The following is a 23,299-nucleotide window of genomic DNA, read 5'->3' as shown; positions in this document are numbered from 1 at the left end:
CATAAATCTGCCCTTCCACTTCTATTTCCTGCTCTCTCCAAAGAATCACAGCTGCTGTTTAACTGACCCTTCCACCGTCTTCCTTCTGCTGCCTTTGTTGCTGCAGTAAAAGTTGTCACATAATGGAAAGTTGAGTAACTTAACTTATGGTGAACTTGACATAAACTCTCCCCGTGGCGTGTTGCACAACTCCCTCCTCTGCTGTCCCTGTCCCGGCCTGTGAAGAAATCCAGTTTGACAACTTTAGTGACGGCAAGCAGAGGCACATTCACAAGTGCGGCGTTGTACTACGCAAGCTGTTGCGCTTGAATTTTTGCTGCTTGTTGTAGAGATAGAAAGCGGTTATTGGACACTCTGATGCAGTGGCACACAACCCTGCTTTTAGTCGTGACTGTAACTGTAAGAATGTATTCTGTGATGGCTGCGCCGTCTCTGTGGTTGTGGCCTAATTGAATATCTTGGGTTGAAAAAACAGCCAGCGCTTCTGAGTGCTTCCATTTGCATTTCATGAAATGTAGTCTACACAGAAGATATCAATCTTTCCACCAGTAATGGAATCTTTTTATATGGTCTAATTTGTGCGGCTACATTTCTCATGAGTCATAATTCTCTTTTGTGGTTACGCTTTATCTTTGCTCTGCCCTCTCATTAAAGAATAAAATGGAAATGACAATACGAGTTAGGGAATATACAATCCCCCTGCATCTTAAACATGTGGGCTGCTGTGCTTATTTATTCCTTGTGTCTAGTCTGTGGAAAAATCCGTATTCTTGTGCACATATACTAAATATAGTTAGACTCACCCACCTGCTTTCTCTCACACATGCAATTTCTTCTGTTCAACTGTGTTTGACGCAGCAGGGGTTTCATTTGGAAACTATTATAAAAGTGTTAACCTCAGCACTATTATTAAACAGCTCAATAAAAGGTATCTATTATGTGTAATTGTGTTGTAGAGGATATTCAACTGTCAGTTTTGCCTGCCATAAATCACATCGTCCGACAATAGCTAATGACAGCATCACATGAGATTAGATGTGAAATAGACAGTTTTATTTGATTATTCAGGCTGGGCAATTGCCGATGCAAAAGCTTTACAACATGGCTATTCATTCTGTGTCACCCTTATCTTCAGAGAGAGCCTCTTTCCATCTGCATCATCTGCATGTTTACTACCTTCATTTATTCCAGTGATCTTGTTTCCAGCTGCAGACTGTTGACTTGGCGGCGAGCTAAATATAAACGGGATTGCTTGGATAGTTCTCATACCGCAAAAATGCCATTTATCACAGAAAAGGTTTTCACGGAAACTAAATTGCATCAAACTTCCCTGATCCCTTCCTGCATGCTCCTAAATAGACAATTTACCATTTGGCTCGTGAACATAATTCCTCAGCAGTTAAAGTGGTCCAGCAAAACCCCATGTCAAATCACCTCACCTAAGACCCAGTGAAATAGAGCATGTAATTGCTCACTGTCTGTCTCAAAAACTAATAGGTAAGGCTTTGTGTATGTGTGTGTGTGAGAGAGAGAGAGAGAGAGAGCATGCAGAATGAGCACATAAATTGATTTTGTGTGTTTGTGCTGCTCTCAAGCAAAGAAGCCTCTTCAGGATAGTTTTTTTGGGGCTGAATGTTGAATTTTATAGCGACTGTTACTGTCCTAAAAACCTGTCGGGCTTATCATGTCTTCAACAGTTGGTTTGACTTGGTATCTGCTCCAGGGTGTGTTGTGGATGTGACTCCTCTGGGTTTTATAATTGTTACACAGAAGGATGTTCATGAGCAATGTGAGGTTTGGCCATAATCTTCATCCAAGGAATTATCAGTTTTAGTGCCAGTTTTAGGCACTGAATATTACCACAAGCTTTAAACTAATATTTAGCAAGGTTATGTAATTTACCCTTGTGATAGACTGGCAACCTGTCCAGGGTGTATCCCATCTAATGCCCAATGTGAGCTGGGATAAGCGGTTTAAAAAATGTGTGCATGGATGGATATGGATTAATTTGTAATGACTTGTCACTCTTGTAGCAAAACTGAGTCTTATTGGGGACACACACACACACACACACACACACACACACACATACACTTTGAAATCACCCATTACACTAGAAATATTACATTTACAGACAAATGAATGTCGAATAAAAGGTATTTTAGGCAGTCTTGTTTCAATGTTGATGGCCACCATTATTCATACTTTGGCTCAACTGATCATCAGTTAATTATAAACCAAAGGATAACTTTGTGTTGGGCGTTGAATGAATCTTAATTAATGCATTATATTTGACACTGTCAAGTACTAAGCTTTGAATGACCTGTCATTGCATTGCTGACTTTTTGTTTGGGGCTTGGAGCGAGTGATCTTAATGCCTTTTAAACTGGGTGCTTTTGTATATGGACTGATCTAAAATTTGAAAGTTTGTCTGAATGAGCAATTTCAGAAGCTACAGATAATTACACTCATAAGCACCAGTGAATATTTGGGTTTTTGTCAGGTTTATGCTAATAATCACTCTGAAGCGTCTGTATACATGTACTGTATATATGTATGTATTTATTATGGATGCACCGATACAGATACCGAATCACATATTGGGCTGATACTGATTCAAATAGCTGGATCGGATATCGGTGACAATGGGGCCGATTTATTGAATGGCAAATGGACTTGCATTTATATAGCGCTTTTCTAGTCTTCCGACCACTCAAAGCGCTTTACACTACATGTCAGCATTCACCCATTCACACCAACATTCATACACTGATAGCAGAGGCTGCCATGCGAGGTGCAAACTTTGCCCATCAGGATATAATCTAAAATTCTATTATTATTCTATTCAATTCAATTCTATATTTATATACTATATAGATTATACACTGAAATTTTAATTCCTGTTGATGTTTTGACCAATTTGTTGCTGCATTAAAAAGGTTTAAACTTGAATTGTAATTCCTGTTAACTTTTAAGATTTAAGATTTTTACGATTTTTTTATTTTAATAATAAATAACAATTCACAAAATTTATATCTCTCTATTTATTTGTTACATTTTGTTTTACAAAGTTAGAAAAGCAATGTTTAAGTCAAGCCTGACGTTGCTCTACACATAAAAGAATGATCCCAGTCTCTTCCACACAGTGAGGCACACAGCTTATTAATTAAACACACTACCCAAAGCCCAGTATCGATATCGAGACTGAAAAGGTTGTATCAGTGCATCCCTAGTATTTCTGTATGTGGCAGTTTGTAAAATGTGTTACTCCATGGCTCACTCCAGTCCTCGTCTTCTCCACAGGAGGACTCCATGAAAGATGACAGAGGAGGTGATTGTTGTAGCCAAGTGGGACTACACTGCCCAGCAGGACCAGGAACTTGACATCCGTAAAAACGAGCGTCTCTACCTCCTGGACGACACAAAGACCTGGTGGCGTGTCCGCAACGCCGGCAACCAAACGGGGTATGTGCCATCAAACTACGTAGAGCGCAAGAACAGCCTGAAGAAAGGCTCGCTGGTGAAGAACATCAAAGACACACTGGGTAAGAAGAATTTAGTTTCACTCTGCTTAGAGTTCAACAGGTCGCCTGTGTGTTTAAATTTTAATGTCAGTAGATGATTTTCACTAGAAGTGGAAAATCCCTGCACTTCCTTTTCAATACTTTCTGCTCCCTGGTACAGGAGTTAAAGTGTGGCCATAAACAGTGGTCAGTTTGTGTGCATGCACACTCACTGTGTGTCTGCTGGGAGCTGTCACTGTGCACTCCGGGGATCCTGTTGAGTTGGCCGTTGCTCTCAGCTGTCAGCACACTGTCTCAGTCCCCAGTCATGACTTGAATACATTAGACTGTGTATATAGCCATAGCTGCCAATTTATGAGAGGGACTGTAGGTGCATATAGTATGAGTGGGTATAGCTTGAGGGTTATTTCTACTTGTATGGAATCGTGCAAGGCAAAAAAAGCTAAACAGACCATTAATAAGCTACTCAAAAAATAAAGGGGGGGTTTCATTTATTTTATAGCCAGCTATAAAACATAAAAAGGATCTTAGAAAATTACATAGTTACACAGAAGAGATGGATTTCATAATGCACCTAGTGACATCTATAAAAGTCCCTCCTTCATTTTGCAACAAAGTTGAACAACAAACCTTTCCCTGTTGTCACAATCCACTAGTAACACAGGACCAGCATTTAATCTCAGAGAAACACAGAATAACATTTGATGCAAATTTAAAAAAAAGGCTGCCTTGTTTTAAAAATAAATTTATAAAAAAACATACTTACTAACTTGTCACATAAAGACATCTCAATACTTTTGAGTATTGACCCAACTCTTCTTCTAGGGCTGCAACTAACGATTTCAAATATGGATATTTGCTGCTTTTTTCTGTTTTTATATCATTATGAATTGAATATCTTATTGTTAGTTGGACAAACCAAGCAATCATTTAATTGAAAAATAATGGACAGGTTGTTCTTTGTCTTGAACATTACTAATATGATCTGTTTTATTAATACCCAAGTTTCTTTAATCCAAGAGTGATATGAACATGTACACACACTTTAGTGTTGTAGCATAGTTTGTACACACCAGCTTGTGCATAAAACCCGAGCTTGCAGTGCAGTTGTGTGTGTGTGAGAGAGATGTACTGTACATAGCTCCCCCACATGTCAGCAAGCAGTGGCTTTAACCATTTTCCAACACAATCATCTTGTGCATTTCTATTTTGATATTTACCGGTGACGCTCTTCGGTGCAGCTGTCGGCAGGAAACTGTCGCCTCTGAGCCTTCAGTCTCGGCTTCAAAACATCTCTGTTTATGTCTCTCAGGCATCATGAAATTGGTTTAATTTATTATGACTGATAGTGAGACAAATGATCTCATAAGGCCTCCCAACAGCATATGAAATGATAAAATGTTATGATTTTGAATTTGAAGGTAGGCGCACAAAATTACTTAGGGTACTGAATCCCCTAATCAGCCATAGAGTACAGAGGCCACGGAGCCAAAAAGCAGACCCTAACAGAATGAGATGGCATCAGTTTATAGACGTGTGCTAAACTGGGATGTGTCGATATATAGTTCAAGTCAAGAATGAAAGAATTAAGCTAAAAATGATCAGCTTGCTCTACTTTCTTGTAGCTGGAAAAGAGCAGGCTGGAGCACGGCACAGGAATTCATCTGTTTTGACATTTCTAGCATTAGTTACCACTTTCTGTCAGGCTGGTAGAGGGAGAGAGAGAGACAGAGATGGGGGAGAAAATAAAAAACATGTGGTAGAAATTCTAACAAGACAGAATGATCAAGAAGTTCAATTGTTATAAAAATAGTAACTGTGTGGTCGTGAAAGACATATTTGGAGTTTGGGGGGAGGAGAGAGTAGAAGGAGATGAGGCGTAGGGGGTGTCTAGTCTAATGCGATGATTCCTCTCGGCTCTGTGGATACCAGCCCTGAGGGAAACTGCAGCTTTATGTGGGCCAGCGTGGCACAGCCTGCCACTGTCACCCTCTCATTGTGTGCAACATGCATCCCCCCCACACACACTTCCACGTGGTTCCCATCAGCCACATTCTCTGTCAGTGTAAGCCTCTGCTTTTCAATGATCAGCAGATTGATTAGTGGAGAAATCAGCAGCTAATGGTTGTGCTGGAATGATAGATTACCTCTCTGTCCCTGACTTTGTTATATATCGACTACAACATTATGGCCTAGTTCCATTTCAGTCTAAGTAGTTTTCTTCCACCCAGTAGCTCTTTAGTGTTAAAAGCCTGATCAAATCCAATAGGCGAGAACATTTTCCTGATGAGGTGATGAGCAATAGGTGAGGTCAGGGGCTAATGGAACTTACTCACACACTTGAATAGAGAACCTGATTGGCTGAGAGCGTGATTACTTCATCTGGTCTGTAGTCTCTGGCTATTTTTATCTCTTTTTCGGCTCTCAGTAAGTCCACATTGTGATTATGGACCTTGCGTATGGTCTGTGGTTACTGTTATCTGCTTTTCCTCCTTATTTACCGTGCTTTAATGCAGTTGTATCATCGACATTCATCCAGGCAGAATTGTAAATGGCTCCATGCTGCTTTGTGCCCCAGTTTCTTCTCACAGGAAATAAAGACACTAATGGGTGAAACAATTCAGCAAGAGTCCCACTCATTGCTGAAACTGGGCCAGTACTTACTAGTACGACTAAGAGGCAAGTGAGATTTCTGTCCACTTGAGTTTTTACATGGCATCAGTGTGTGAGTGTGCGTGGGTGAATGTGAGGTGTTTTAAAAGCACTTTGTCCTGTCCTCAGGTCAAACAGCATTATATCTTTGCAGTCCATTTCACTCCGTACTTTCTAATGAACATAATTATTGTAAGTGTTGAGCGAAACGGCCCCATTTCCTGCTCAAACAAGCTGAGAAAGGAGGCAGAAATTGTCATAGTGGCCAAACGGTGGAATTACAACTTAACGGTTTGTGAAAAATAAAACCTTTTTTTTTTCACTAAATTCATCTCTGTTTGAGTACGTGTGTGGGATAGATAGAGGAAGATCTTAGGTATAAACATTACCTTTAATTATAGGAAGTACAATAATACTCCGTTGTAATTTCTGTAACTAAGCAACCAACTGCACAGAAGGCGATCTGCTTTCCTGTTGACACCGTCACGCACAAGCCCATTGTACGTGAACGATCACGTGATATGCATTTTCAGGGGTGTTAGTATGGACGGAGATTATTTCTGAAACGGTGCAAAAACTCACCTATGTATGCAATAACTTTTTGTTTTAAAACAGTGTAATGTATTAGTGTGTAATATAGCCTTAAAGTGAAAATTTGCCACCTTTTTAAGTGGATGTCCTATCAGTGCTGATGGTGAATGTAGTCCACTAAAGAAATAAATTCCCCAGTGCCATCTGTGCCCACATGTACCAGGATGCAGAATGTGCAGCGAGTACGCTACGTTACACAAGCTCTCTTAGCTTTTTTTAGTCTAACAAAGACACAGAGAACATTGGCAAGAACTCCAGGTGATTTTCACACTATATCCCTAACTCGGATAGATAGATAGAGATAAAGTTGAAAATCTGCAAAGTTTTCCTTGAAGCTGTCAGCACGATGGTTAATGTGGTGACCTGCACAGCTGACAAGTTTTGTTAAAACTGTAAGAGTGACCGTCGTGTTTGTTATCTACATGCTGGTGTGTTTTGGAAGTTAGCGAAAAAGGATGTGATTCGATCGTGTTTAAGATGAGCTAATGCACAGTTTATGTCCCCAAATGCTGCATGTGCATGCTATGCAGGCTGCTGGTTTAAGCACTCCAATGTATTTTTATTTGTCTTCTCGAGCCTTGTGGTAGGTTTTACTGGTTATACACACAGTAATGCAGTGAATATAGAACCAGTGGCACTTGTAGAATATTGAGAAGAGAGCAACGCTGCTGGGGTTATTTAAAGGGCCACATAGCTCATCTGTGATTCACTCAAAGTACTCTTTTAACTCACAGCACTCGCTGACACAGTGCTAATTCTTCACTTAGGGGCCAGGTTGTGCTTTTTTATTACTGCGTTCCTAAATGTGTCTGGTGGGTGGTGTGGTATTGTGTGGGCTCATTTAATACAGTAACTTCCACAACTGCCCTGGTGAAGCAATACGCCGCAACATGCAGTCATCGAGGCTTTTATCAACTGACTTCCCTCTGAGTGGAAGTCCTCTGGGCTTGAAAATCTAGTCTCCTTCCACGAGATGAAGAGGTAGGTGAAGGTTGGGAGTGAATGTGTGGGAGGAGGGAATAGCCTGCTGCTGCTCTAACCGGCAGGCCGGTGCCTTGAAGTGGAAATGAGTGAAGAAGAAAGGTGTGTGTGTGTGCGTTAAAGTGTTTCCGCTTTGCTCGAGTGAGTGTGCGTTGGCTGCCTCCTTGTGTGTCTTTACCCCGTGGCAGCGACAGTCCATTTTATTTTTCCTAAGGGACCATCTGAAGTAGGCCCAAGAGTCAACCTTTGTCTTTGGCTCACAGTCAGGAGATACAGAATCACACACACACAGCTATCAGATATGTCGGATGAACACGTCTATCCATAAACATGATCTGCTTGTTATTCCTGTCTCATCCTTCTTCTTTGCGTTTTTGTCAGCTGTGGCCTCTGATGTGCTTGGTCTACTGTTTGTGTGAGAAACAGCAGCCAAGGGACTCCTAGTCTTTCTCCACATCCCTCCTCCTCGTCCTCTCATCTCTGCCAACAAGTTTCATGCTACTCTGTGTGAACCCAGCAGTTTTCCAATCAATGTAAATGTTGTATTCGGCAATGACATTTCTGTGGCATTTCAGCGGGCACTGTGGGGGAAAAAATTGGGTGATTAGCTGTCAAGAAACTCACTTCAGTTTTTAGTAGCACACATGAGCCTCAACTGTCAAGTGAACGGTTTAAATGTTGTCAACCACATAGTGTGTCGTTATTATTTTAACAATAATTTGAAGAGGCGACCTCCTTGGTTATGTTCAGCTGAGAGACTTTAGAAACTTAAGGTCTCGTTGAAGTGCGCAAACACATGCTTAAAGATGTCTTTGAAAGTACACGAATGGAAAAGGCAGAGACAGGTAAGACAGGAGCAGACTTTGATCCTGGATGTGCTTGTCATTATCAAACCCACGGTGCCTGCTCCACTTTCCATTCCCTGTCTACACCACCTATTTTCAGCCCTTTTGATTAGTATAGATGTGTATACGGCGTGTAGATGGTGTCGACAGAATACCAACTAGATAACAAGCTTTCATTTCATTGTGTATGAGTAAAAGGACATGGGGGCGCTCAGTGCATGTGGATGTGTGCACCTCTGTGTTAATTCTATTATCAGCAGTATCGATCTGTCCTTCACCCGCTGAGGTTTCTCATGGGATATCCTGTATCCTCTATTTCTGAAGTAGTTTTTGTGCTTCTGAGGGCCCGTGAGTGCAACTTGCAACCTCAATTAGTTTCCTGCTGACCTAAACTGCCTCCTCTCCCCACGGAGCTCAGGCCTTTCCCCGCTTTCTAAAACCTGCTTTCACTCTTCACAGCCTCTCACAACTGCCCTAATGTGTTTGGATTATACATTTCAAGTTTAGAGCTGCTACAATCAATATTTTTATGGATCAAATGTAGGGATGCTAATTTGAAATTTTCTTTCTAACCGATAACTTACCCCTCATAACCGATTATTAACTGCTAACCTACAAAATTAGTGCGTTGCAATGATAATCCAATGCACAAACAGGTTAAATCCATCATTTATCACCAGCTGCAGTGTAAGCACAAAACAGACAACGGAGTCCTCAGCTCACCCGTCCAGGAGAGTTAGCAGCCATGACGCTGTGTGCATTGTCCCAGTAAAAGTTGGCGTTCCTTCAACAGATTTCACAATAGCTGCCGCGTCACAAACTTTCTCATTTTACAGCTAAACCGTACACTACAAGATGATTCTGAAAACATTTGAGGCGAGAAATAGGCATTTCAGTAACAGAATATTGATTCATATTTGATCAGCGCTGCCTAGTTCGACTGTTTGGTCGGAGTTCGCGAGTGATTGACAGCTGACTCTCATAGACAACAGATGGACAGCAGACCTCAGATCAGCTCTGACTCCTTGTTTTCCTCCGGTATGTGAAATCTTGCAGATGCCGTTAGGAGCACCGGAGGACATGGTTTTTTTTCAGGTTACCTGTTTCATGTACTACTGTCACGTTATAGCGACCATTTTATAAAAATAACTTTTTTCAATCATATTTGCTCCAATCTCGCCTACTTCAGCTTTAACCAATAGCATTAATCGTTAAAAGTTATTAATGTCGGTTAACGGTTAATTATTAACACCCCTAATCAAATGACCATTTATGAAAGAGTTTACTTGTAGTGACAAACCCACAGTGAATTATCACCTGACTGCTGCTCACATCAGCTCAACGTAGCATTTTAGCATCTTTCAGGTCATTGTTTTGATTTTACAACTTGCAACGTAATTGTAAGGTTAACTCTCACCGTTTTCATCAGGCAGCTGTTTTCATTGAAAGCTTCCTGCCCAGCACCAAACGGCAGATACACAAAGTTAGCCTCTAGCTGGTGAACATAGTGGAGCATTTAGGAGACCAAAACAGAGCTGAATATGTGACTTACATTCACAAACATGATTCCAAATGAATAATAATGTTGCATCATATCTGCTGGATGTGCAAACAAGCAACTGTTTGCTAACACGTTTGCCATATCAACTTTAATAATATGTCAATGTTGTGTTTCCAGTTGTGGCCAAAAAGTCTAGAAATGGTTTAAAATTAATTTAAAGCAAATGAGAAGAAACAATCTGGTTCTCTATCGACGTCACATTCTCTTTTGTTTCTGTTCATGCTGCAGGTTTGGGAAAAACTAAGAGGAAGACAAGCGCCCGCGATGCTTCCCCAACGCCAAGCTCAGACACAGAGTACCCCTCCAATGGCAGTGGGGGCGGGGGCGGTGGCGGAGGAGGAGCTGCTGAAAGGATCTATGACCTCAACGTCCCCGCCGTGGTCAAGTTTGCCTACACAGCAGAGAGAGAAGACGAGCTGACCCTGGTCAAGGGCTCCAAAGTGGTCGTGATGGAGAAGTGTAGTGACGGCTGGTGGCGAGGCGGTCAGGGGGGACGCGTGGGCTGGTTTCCCTCCAATTATGTCCTGGAGGAGCTCGGTGGGGCTGATGATAGAGAGGAAGGAGATTCCTCACAGGGCTACCAGGGAGGCTCTCAAGGGACATTGTTGGCAAACGGGCGTGCAGGCGGCCACGTTGCAGTGCTCCACTTAGTTCAAACGCTCTACCCCTTCAGCTCTGTGACGGAGGAGGAGCTGAACTTTGAGAAGGGAGAGGTCATGGAGGTGGTGGAGAAGCCTGAGAACGACCCGGAGTGGTGGAGGTGTAAGAACTCACATGGCGTGGTGGGCCTGGTGCCTAAAAACTATGTGATGATTCTGGACGAGCGGCCCGGCCTGCCCTCCTCTACGTCGAGCTCCCCGCAGAACCGCTCCGTGGCACCGGCGCGCTCGGGGAAGTTCGCCGGGAGGGACTGGTACTACGGCAACGTCACCAGACACCAGGCCGAGTGTATACTCAACGAGAGAGGAGAGGAGGGCGACTTCCTCGTACGAGACAGCGAGTCATCGGTGAGTCTGTGGGGTGACGTCATGGCTGAGTTGCATTAGGAAGGCTGGGAGAAACTCAAATGAGGCAGAAGAGGACATTTAATACATTTTAGTAGAAGGAATATCTGCGTTTGGTAATATAAGAAATGTGAATTAGTTCCGGCATGACACGTTATGGGCCCGTATTTAAGAGCCAAAATGTTGTTTGCTAAAAGTGAAGAATATGACACATTTATCATTGACTCATTCCTACTTAGAACAAAGTGTCAGAGTAACCTTTAAGAGCAGCTTTTAAGTGATTACATGATTATTAGCATATACAGTATGCTAAGAGCAGTATGAGCCAATCAGACACAAGAATTAAACCTACATCTGCCCTACTGAGCACTCTTAAATCCTTGCGATTCTATTCTACAAAAACATATATGGTTTTCATATTTACTAGCCACGACAGCGACGCTGCTGTTGTTTTCACCATGTGAGTCTATGTGTGACTCATCATGGCAAGATGTGGTTCTGGAGAAACACTAATGTAGCAGGAACTACCACAGAGGCCGTTTTGAGTACTTTGCCACGTGTTTATTTATGTGTATGGATGTAGACAGATTTCGTTTCTGCGATAGCGTCACGACTGTGCAAGATGCAGTCACAAAACTTTCCAGGTGTGTAGTTGAGGTCAAAATGAAGGCAGAGTTCAAAGATGGGTGCGGTCCAAGCAAGGGTTTAGGGGGGTAGAAAGTGGGGAAGGGGCCCGCCCACTTAACGCCCCTGGCCCGATTTGGTGTTGCGGCTTGTGTGATCCCATCGCAAGATGGTCTCTAGTTTTGTAGTTAATATTGTTTGTCTGAAACCTTAATATCGTCATTACCAATTAACATGTATAATAAACTGTAATTGAATATATAAATTGTGATAAGAAAGTTGCATAGAAAGACAAAATCAATCCGAAGTAAAACAAAAAAGTAGTGTAACATCCTGTCAACTATGCGTATGGAGCAAGAAGTTTACAAGAAAAAGCAGCAGCAGCTGCAAATAATATGCAAAACTATCCTATTCTGAAGTATACATATTGTCTCAGATTGGACTGATTTTTCTATTGTGACTAATGCTATACTGAAAAGTCATTTAAAAATATGTCTTCTCCTTCTCCTCTGCCTTTGTTGGCGCATTGCTGCATATGTTGCCATGTTACTGCCACCTGTTGATCAGTGGAATAGTTTGAAGTCATTGGTAGGCCTGTGTGTCACCCATGTGTGCATGTCATAAACCTACTCAATGAAAAACAGCAACGTGGTCTAAAACTTAACAGGGAACCTTAAAGAGATTCTTGGTGCTCTCTAAATTCAGTATTTTTAAGTCATAAATGTTTCTTTAAGTAGCTGTTGTATTTAAGTTTTGACGTAGGAGTAGTGAAGGATTTTTACTTTTTATCTTTTAAGTTAACAATTTCACATGTTGCAGTTTGATAAATGTGGGTCCAGATCTTTAAATGTGAGAATACACTGCCACCTGCTGGAGTAAAGCAGTCTGTCTTAAAAAGTCATTGCATGTTTTTTTTCTGTCACTCTTTCATATTTCTAACCATATCAACAACTGTCTCTCTCTCTATTTCCAGCCCAATGATTTCTCTGTGTCTCTGAAGGCGGCCGGTAAGAATAAGCACTTTAAAGTGCAGCAGTCGGAGGGAGTTTACTGTATCGGCCAGCGCAAGTTCGGCTCCATCGATGAACTAGTGGAGCACTACAAGAAAGCCCCCATCTTCACCAGCGAACATGGAGACAAGCTGTACCTGGTGAAAGCGCTGCTGTGATTCACACATCCTCACACCTACACTGGATCTCACACACATAAACACACACTCTTCATACACACATGATACTAATGCCACCCCCTAACTGTCTTAACTGAAGCCTTAGCTCTGGACCCTCTCGCTGCGGCGTCTGTACTACATCCACTTTTATCTGTCGCCCTCCAGTGGCGATCAGATGAAACTCTCTCTAGCTCTACAACCGAGCAGTTAACCCCAAGAAGGTGAGTATTGTGTCAGCAAACACCCAGCTACATCCTTCATGTACGGCACAGTGCATAATAAGCCTCTGTCTTTTGAATGTGCAGTGACCACATCTGCTGCTAACAGGACGCCTGAGGCCTTGTCGGGGGTTGAGCTCTCTTTCTGATGTCATACATAATGTCCATGTACTACCACGCACATTGTAGGTTACACCATTGCTCTTAATCCACATAGGAAGACAGACCTCTGAGGGACCTTACCTGTTGAATTGCTGGCCATTGTTTTATTTTGTTCATTTATTTTTTTTATAAGCAATGCTTGTTCTAAGTTAACTTTTTTTTTGTTTTAAAAGATAATTTAAATTCCTCTCTGGAGGTTTGAATCATTGCTCTTTCATACAACGACTTCACAAAGTGACCAGAATCACTCTCTTGCCTTTTTCTCCTAATTTTTTTTTATCATTCCTCTACATGATTTCTCTCCCCCATTTGAACTTGTGTCTTCTGTCACTTACTCAAATTGTTTCTGTCCCCACAGACCCAGTCATTAGTAGGGATCTTATTGAAAATCTGGATACAATACTTCCTGTAATATTTCTAAAAGGCAGCGGGGGGTCGGGGGGGAGGGAGCATTAATGCAATAGGGGAGAGCTCTGTTTTCCTGTAGAGTTTGAATGTTTATCAATGTAACCAAATGTGCCAACCTGTACCCATACTACTGGCTCCAGGTCTGCACTGCACTCACCATACTTGGCATTCATTCGTAGCTCTATGCTCATGCTTTATATTGTGTCACATTGAACATGTTCCTGTTCTGTTCTCCAGTATGTGTCTGTAGCTACATGAGGATACTGACTGAAGAATAATAATAATAATAAAAAAACCTTTTTGGTAACTACTTTTGAGTAACTACACTTGATCTGCTCCAGCTCCTGTGAATTAATAGTTATAAAAGAGTACCTCTTCAGGTGTAGTATTTGTCAAAGATGAGTAATCTTTGTGAATCTTGCGATTACAGAGAATTGGGAGAAAAGTGTCTTTATACACAAATAAACTACACAATTTAGTGATCAACTGAGGCCACAGTAAGTAATGAACTAAGAAGGGATGGCCCCTGAGCTCTACACTTATACATCACACACTGTCATTCATAGGTCAACAAATGATTTGGAAATACTTCATAATACTACTAATTCATGAAACCAGTCTGCTAAACCCATCCCCCGAACAGCGATTGTCCAATCATAGCTTAGCGACTGTAACCGAGCACGGCAGGTCTGTCTACGAGACATTTAACGCAAAGAGTTTGCAGGGAGTGTTTTATTTCCAAGCTTTTCAAAAACCAAAAGCTTGAATGAAAGTATAAGGAAGGGATTAAACGGTGTGTTTATCTGCTCTAATATAATCATTGGCACGATCGTCTAACTAGCTTACTACCCACAGTAGTAACCGAGCGTCACTTCCAACCAAGTAGGTCTATCTGTGGGTGCACAGTACTAAAGGACACACCTAGTAAATGATATGCCCTCAAAACAGTCACAGTTTGGATAGGTTTAGGCACCAAATCTACTTGGTTAGGTTTACAAGAAGATCATGGTTTGGGTTATCTCAGGGGGTGTGTCTTGTAGTAAAGTGGTTGTGTCGTGTAGCCTGCAAGACTGCAGATAGACCCTGCCCCTTCCTAGGCCAAATAGCCCACCATTTATTAGCTAGATAGTCAGCTACGGCCAATAAAATCTTCCAGCGACAGTTGTCATTTAAGATGGCAAAATTTACCGTTGCTGGCTGGAAATGAGACACACCTGTTTTTGTCTGCCTCTGGCTGAAATCAAGGACCCGTTTCTGTTTACTCAGTTTTGAGTAGTAAACATTTTAGCTAAGGGGGCGGGGCTTAACATCAATTAACTTAACTGTCAATATATATAATAAGAGTCATCTTTTACTTCAAGAAACCAAATATACTGTCATCTGGTCTATAATGAAAAATGATTCTAGTCCTACCAAACATTTTCCTTGTCTATTTTCTTTTCCTTTGTGCATTTGTTTACCAATGGAAGTGTTGTTGATCACGGGGTCCTCAGCTTTTATATGATATATCTGAATGTTATTGAGCATTGTTATTTAATTCTTGTCTCCACTGTATGTATATATTCAAAAAATAAGATGAGGTGCATATATGAATCGCTGAGATCAAACTATGGTACTGTATCACCGACAACGTGATGAGAATTTAAATACTTTTGTTCAATAAATTTTTTCGAAGAATACTAAGATTACGTTTATTGAAATGTGTGATTGGTTGTTGTTTTTACTATCCTGCTGGTTGTTGTTGCGCCTCCCTCCTACCCGGACTGACTCACTAATTTGTAAGATACTTTTTTCCTATGTCATATTTGTTAACACACTCCACCACCTGAGCTACAGCTGCCCAATCTGTCATCAAAAGGTACGTTATGTTTTCTCTTATTGTTTACATCTGTAATGTTGGAATAAAAAAGGGTTATACAAATTTGTATTTTTTCGACATACTATACTGTAGCTTATTTTCGACACAGTTTACTATGACTTTTTTATTTTCGACATACTATACTATGACTTTTTTATTTTTCGGCACACTATACTATAGCTTTTTTTCGACATAATATAGCATGGATTTTTTTTGACATACTATATCATTTTTTTTATTTTTTTCAACATTACACAGATTCTTTTTTTTTCGACATGCCATACTATGACTATGTTTTCGACATACTATATGTTTTTTTTTACATATTATAATATGACTTTAATTTTTTCGACATACTATACTATGACGTTTTAATTTTTTCTACATATATTATGACTTTGTTTCTTCATACTATACTATGGCTTTCTTCAAAATACTATACTATGACTTTTTTAAAACATTTTCTACATACTATATGACTTTTTTTCGACATACTATATTATGTTTTTTTTCGACATACTATACTATGTTTTTATTTTTTCGACATACTATACTATGACTTTAAAATTTTTCGACATAGTATATATTATGATTTTTTTTCTTCTACATGTTATATTATGACATTTTTTCGACATACAATACTATGGCTTTCTTCAAAATACTATACTATGAGTTTTGTTTTGTTTTTTCGACATACTATACTATGACTGTAAAATGTTTCGACACACTATGCTATGACTTTTTTTATTTTTCGGCACACTATACTATAGCTTTTTTTCGACATAATATACCATAGTTTTTTAAAATTGTTTTCTACATACTGTACTATGACTTTTTTTGATATGTTATGACTGGGGTTTTTTTCCACATAAAAAAAAAGCCATAATATAGATGTGATATGTCTAAGGAAGTCACGGTACAGTATGTCAAAAAACTTTTATAAAAAGTCAGTTTTGTACGTCAAAAAGTCACAAAAAAGTCAGATTCTCCCAAATCATCATTTCGGACGCAGTCATGAGCTTCAAGTTTTCAGAATTGTGTGTATCGTAATTTTTTTGTGTGTGGAGAAAAAGTGTAATACAGATATTTTTCAGTGAGTGTCGCCACAGACACCCAGTTTAAATTAAATAATACTGCAAATATTTAAATATTGCAATATTTTCATCAGTGGGCCATATGCTCAATCACCATTGTGTTGTTGCATTGTCCTTCTGAAATAGAAAATGACTTAACAGACATTTAAGTGAAAATCTTTGAGATTGCCACTTTAAACCACTGTATACACACTCATCAAAATTCATCTAAAAGCCACTAAAAGCCCTCCAGGGCAGTTATCCCTGCACACTGTATCTGTCAGCAGGTGTTACCAGTCTGGCTGATACTTGAGGTCACCTGAGGAGTGTTTTTGTCTGCGTCAGTCACGATCGAACCACCATCTGTCTCAGTTTTGAGCTGCCAACAGTTGGGATTTCATATCTCTATGAGAGAGAGTTGACTGAAACACCTCAGCCGCACTGTGGTTTATGTACTATATTTGAAAGCAATTACCTTTGGGATGAAGAAGTTCAATCACTACTCAGTGTTTTGGACCATTTACAGAAGGACGTCCACCTGTCACAGGAAAAATATCACAACATAACAATATTTGTTATTTTATTATTATATATTTGGCTGATTAAAAAGATGTATCCAGGAACAGAGGAGTAAATATTTTGACCTTGTAAAGTTGTCACTGAAACATGGGCTAAAGTACCTTTAAACATCCACAAGATGGAAGTATTAGGCTTCTTGCATTTTCGCCTGACAGCTGCTCACATTTTCAATATCCATATCTATACTGCAAGAGCCCACAAGAGACGGTTACCAGTGGATTCAATTTCCTTTAGGGGGCAGTGGGATTATATGCTTATGCTATGTTATTGAAGTTATTTTTTTTGCCTGTATGGCTTCCTACTGTTTGAGCAGAACTGTTTCCAATGAGCTCAGTAGAAACCAAAATCTAAGAATACATTAATTGCGCAGCTGATTGATAGTCCAGTGTTGGTCATATGTTTTTGTTTTGTTCTCTGATGATGGGCCTTGAGGCTAAATGGTTGTGGATGTGAATGAATGTGAAATTTACATATGTTTGGAAAATTGTAATGTTATTAGCGTAACGCAAATATGATGTTGTATAGTATGTACAGTACTGTGTGATAAATGTAATGTACTTGATTTCGGACCCCAGAAAGACTAGCTGGTGCCACTGGTATCAGCTAATGGGGATCCTTTTTAAATAAATACATTTATAGCAGAATTTTGTGAAGTTGAATTTGTGTTGAATTCAGAGTTTTACAAATTCACATTCAATTCCAATACCAAAGAAAAGTCACAAGAAAGGAAGACCACACATGAGTCATAGCTTAATTGGTTTGTTTTGTGTTACTTAAAGAGATAATGAACTAAAACACACCAAAGCAAGCAAACCAAAAGGCCACAGGAGGGAGAAAGAGACTAGCTGACTGCTACAAGGTTCTTTATTCAACATTCAGAGCATTAGTAGAGCAGCAAACAACTATTTGCTATGTAAAGAAATAGATGTCTAACGTTACCTGAGCAGAGAATGAAGTCGCTCTCCCTCTGTGTGTGTTGTAATCTGATCTTCTCCTGGCTGTGCTTACAGCTGGGCCTTTTAGTTCATGGTGCTTGGGCTCTGTACTGCTCTCATTACTGCTGATAACACCGTCTCAACCGATAATATATACATACATCAATGCCTTACATATAAAGAACTATACCAGTGCCTCCACAGCTGTGATTGGTACCGTGTAGTGCTAAATCTGATGTTAGACAACCGCAAGATGATGTCTTTTTCAGAGTGATTAAGCCGGCATATAAATTTGTACATGAGATTTCTTAATACAGCTTGAAAAGTATTTATGCCTGCAGACACAAACACTTCACTTGCACTGGAACATCTTGGTCTTTTTAATAATATTCTCATTGCATCATTATATCGACCTGAAGTCTCTGTAAGCTCGCTGTTTTATAGTTTGACCACAAATGGGCTGTATACAGTGGTGTACAATATGCTCTGAACAGAGACATCGTCACTCTATCTGAACACAGACTAAACTTCCGTAAGACAATGTTTGCTTGTGCGTACAACTTGCGGCATTGCCTATAAATGTCATCATCATCTGTCATGTCTTCAGTAATGAAATGTCCAAGATATTTTACATTCACTCATTCAACGGAGGCAGCTGTCAATCACTCGCAAACTCAAATGGTCAAACTAGGCAGCGCTGATCAAATATGAATCAAAATTATGTTATGTTAATGTCTATTTCTCTCCTCAAATGTTTTCAGAAACATTAGTGTACTGTTTAGCTGTAAAATCAGAGTTTGCTCCGGCTGGTGGGCGGTGCTTGGTATTTCCTCAACTAATCTCAACATGGCTGCAGGGTCACAAATTTTCTAATTTTACAGTTAAACAGTACACTACAAGATGTTTATGAAAACATTTGAGGAGAGAAATAGACATTACAGTAACAGAATAGTGATTCACATTTGAAATAAAAGGCAACATCCCATGGTTAACCTTGGTTTAGGGCACACACTCAGGCCTAAAGACAGAATAGAAGCTTTCAAGGGAAGGGCATCTGGTGCTTTACACAACAAATCTGAGGCAAAACAAAACCAAAAATTAACATCAACAAACAGTACACCACGCAAACAAACTGGAATCTCTCCCAACGTAAGCCAACCAACAGTCTTCAGGCAGATATACTCAATTTATTTCACTTCACTGGAAAGCACTTGTTATGGAGTTACCTCCAGACGGATGTGATTCAAAGGCTCTGCCAACTTCACTGCCAACCTACAACAAGCTCACTGTTTGTGCCTAACGAAAGAAAACTCCAGCAGCCATACAAACGCCTTAAACAAAATGCACAATGCACCGGCACTAACCAGAAACGTATCAACACAAACAGAACAAAGGACGACAAAATCACTCTCTACCCAAAAAATAAGAAAAGATAAAACTCATGTATTATAATACCCAAATTTACAAACAAGTAGTCAGACTCACCAAATAACTTTCTGCCACAAGAGGTAGCAACTGCACCAACTAAACCAATGAAGGGGAGGGACGCCAAAAGTCAGAAGTGTTTATAATGTGTGGATGAGTGACGGTGTGGTGTATTGTGTAGCATGGTGCAACCAGACCAGGAGTCTGCAACCTGCGGCTCCGGAGCCACATGCGGCTTTTTAGCCCCTCTCCAGTGGCTCCCTGTGGATTTTTTAAAATGGAAATGAATAACTGTTTTTTGTTTACATTTTAATTTTAATTTATCATTATTGTAAGTCTATGGTACGACGGAGTATTAGGGCCACATTGAGGAAAAAGAAATAAATTGGAGATTTCGAGAATATAGTGATAATATTACAAGAATAAAGTCATAGGTTTCCGGAACAAAGTCGTAATATTATGAAAATAAAGTCATATGTTTACGAGAAAAAAAAGTTGTAATATTATGAGAATAAAGTCATGATATTATAAAGTATTAATTTTCTTTTTTTCTCGTAAAGTTATGACTTTTTTCTCGTAATATTATGACTTTATTTTATTTATTTACATTTGCATTTTGGCCCTCACTGCATTAGACTTATATACTATATACTTAGACTATAAACTGTGTTACCTTCATCACAATGATCAAGTGTTTTGCGGCTCCAGACAGATTATTTCTTTTTTTTTTGCCTAAAATGGCTCTTTTGATAGTAAAGGTTGCTGACCCCTGAACCAGAAAAAGGAGGTAGTTTGAGGAGACAAAAGAGAGAGCCACCCCAGAAAACAGTAACAGAGACATATAAACTAAGTGGATGTAGAGTGGGACAGCAGAATATAAGGCCTCATAAATACAGTAGCTTTACTGCAGAACTAGTTGTTACCATGCAGTGATGTACTGACAAGATAATGGCTCCTCTGTCTCGCTCTTTACATTTATTTTCTTTACCTTGTTCAGTCCCCATTACGTCTCATCTTACTGGACCCGTAGCTGCATCACACGTTCACATGATGTGCTCCTATACGTACACTTTACACTAATGGAAATGCTTTCAACCTGTCTTTTCAGTTACATTTATTCATCTTCTCTCAACCCCATGAGGCTTCTATATTCAGAGATAAGGCTGGAGAGTGGAGATGTTCTGTATTTTTCTTATTGATTAATCTCCAAAACCATCAGTGAATTTATCCTACTCAAGAGTATTTCCTGTGCTGTCAAAGCGTATTCCCCTGTTGGGATGCAGCTAACGGTTATTTTCATTATCGATTAATCTGCAGATTATTTTCTCGATTCATTTTTTATCCCATAAAACATCAGAAAACAGTGAAAAACACAACGAAATATAACATTTTCTGTAACGTTAAGACCAAGAAAAGCAACAAAAACATTTGAGAATCTGGAGCCATCATATGTTTGGCAGTTTTGCTTAACAAAATGATTTAAACGATTAATCAATTATCAGGATGGTGATATTTCTGTTCTGTTTCAGATTTTAGATATTATTTCTTGTCAAATATTGGATACTGGATGCTACTCTCAAAATCATTAAAATGTAACAGTCTGAGAAGAACAAATCAAACTTGGGTCGAACTGCTCACAATTCATGTTCACAAATAACCCGTGACAAGTAGACACTGACTTGTTTTAAGGGTTCACACCAAAAAGGATGCACACCATTGAAAATGGACACTGTGCACTGTATATTAAATCATAATGGGAGAAGGAAGGATCATCATATCTGAGGAAGAATGGACAACAATATGGACGTATCAATGGAAGTCTACCAGTTCACAAAACTGGAGGGAGTTTAGTTGGACAAGCCTGGTAAGGTATTTTATTACACCCTTTCAGAAATCCCACTATGATGGTAACTCCCAGTTTGCATCATTACCATGTTTTCTGGGATTGTCTTACAAGATATTTTCAGATGTCATGTGCCCATGGAGGTTAAAACCTTATGTATTGGACTAATACCTCAAGATTGGTTTAAAAAAAATCTTAAATATATTGGTGGTAGAGGGTATAAAAGGCTCTTACGAGGAAAGGGTTGGGACCCAGCTTTAAATGCATGGTTTGGTCATTTAGATAACGGCATATGTTAAATCATAAATTGGAATTATTTGTGTCACGTTGGGAAAACTGGGCTGACGATGTAACGCCCCATAAGCCAGAGAAAAGATCACTTCACGTAATATTTTTTCCAGTTTACCTTGTCTGTGTGTTCCTCACAAATCTTAAAATGGGGCATTTCAGACAGACATAAATTGGTGATGTATCACAAACTGTAAGGCTCATACTCATCAGTCTTCACTGTACAATTATCTATAAAGCTACCTCATCTCTGAAAATCTATTCGGCTCATTTTTATCAGCAGTTCTGTACTGGACTAAATAAACATTCATGTATGCTGCTCTCTCTGCCTGTACCTGTCAATAGTCAAATCTATTCTCATCTAAATTGAAAAATGATGTGAATTCAAATCATTGCTTCAGGACATACAGTACGTGTTCTCTCCTCTGGCAGTAATGTTTTAAATCGGTATAGTTTACTTTTATGGTTAGAGACTCCTCTTTGGTTCTTTTAGGGCACCATTTAGGTTGTTTTCAGGATTAAATATTTTATCTGATTGCATCAGAAATGTTTTGAATTTTTCAGTTTTAAACAATAATGTTTTGGTATTGCTTTGTGTTATCTGTCATGTTATTTGCCTGAATCTTACTGGTAATACTGCCTTTCTTGGCCAGGACGCTCTTGAAAAAGAGATTTTTAATTTCAGTGAGGCCTTACTGGTTGAATAAAGGTTAAATAAATATAAACTGTATTAAAGCTGCAGTGGGTGATTAAAAAAGTTATTTTTATAAAAAGGTCACTATATCCTGACAGTAGTGCATGAGACAGGTAATCAGAAAAAAAATAATGTGCCTCTGTGTCCTCCGGTGCTCCTAATGGCATCTGCAAGCTTTCACAGATCGGAGGAAAACAACCAATCAGAGCCGAGCTGGAGCCTGCCGTCTCTGAGCAGCTGTCAATCACTCACAAACTCCGATCAAACGGTCAAACTAGGCAGCGCTGATCAAATATGAATCAATATTCTGTTACTGTAATGCCTATTTCTAATGTTTTCAGAAACATATTGTAGTGTACTGTTTAGCTGTGAAATGAGAAAGTTTGTGACCCGGCCGCGATGTTGAGATCTGTTGAGGAAATACCAAGCACCGCCCACCAGCCGGAGCAAACTTTCTCATTTTACAGCTAAACAGTACACTACAAGATGTTTCTGAAAACATTTGAGGTGAGAAATAGGCATTACAGAAACAGAATATTGATTAATATTTGATCAGCATTGCCTAGTTTGACCGTTGGATCGGAGTTTGCAAGTGATTGACAGCTGCCTCCGTTAGATGAACAGCCAATAGGAACGCTCTCTCTGAAATGACCTGTGATTGGCTAAAGTCTCCCGTCACAGGCTAGATTTTGTAAAGACTGAAAACAGAGCCATGAGGAGGTGCAGAAGTCTAGTTTTCTCTCTGAGCACTTGAATTACAATATGCTGAAAAGATATTATGGAATTTTTGCCCAATGATGCCAAAAACATTCTGCCTACTGCAGTTTTAATATGATGCTTACAAATGCCCCCTTTACTCCTGTTTG

The 23,299-nt window shown here is 39.7% G+C and overlaps 1 protein-coding gene across 5 annotated transcripts in view; it reads left to right on the top strand.

The window, feature by feature from the left end:
* LOC119500335 (cytoplasmic protein NCK2-like) overlaps positions 1-13,493 on the top strand; it is a 39,667-nt gene extending 26,174 nt beyond the window's left edge. For 2 of the 5 annotated variants that reach the window (XM_037790022.1, XM_037790023.1), the window contains exons 2-4: positions 3,304-3,545; positions 10,383-11,161; positions 12,756-13,493. In XM_037790022.1, coding sequence (XP_037645950.1) covers positions 3,320-3,545; positions 10,383-11,161; positions 12,756-12,950 — 1,200 coding nt within the window. In that variant the 5' untranslated portion in view covers positions 3,304-3,319 and the 3' untranslated portion in view covers positions 12,951-13,493. The remainder of the gene's footprint in view (positions 1-3,303; positions 3,546-10,382; positions 11,162-12,755) is intronic. The other 3 variants (XR_005209606.1, XR_005209605.1, XM_037790024.1) reach the window with 3 other exon arrangements.
* The last annotated feature ends 9,806 nt before the right edge of the window (positions 13,494-23,299 follow it).

This window comes from Sebastes umbrosus, chromosome 13 (genome assembly GCF_015220745.1).
Source record: "Sebastes umbrosus isolate fSebUmb1 chromosome 13, fSebUmb1.pri, whole genome shotgun sequence".
Taxonomy (NCBI): domain Eukaryota; kingdom Metazoa; phylum Chordata; class Actinopteri; order Perciformes; family Sebastidae; genus Sebastes; species Sebastes umbrosus.
The sequence above is the reverse complement of the archived record's forward strand: the minus strand, read 5'-3'. Positions and strand labels throughout refer to the sequence as shown.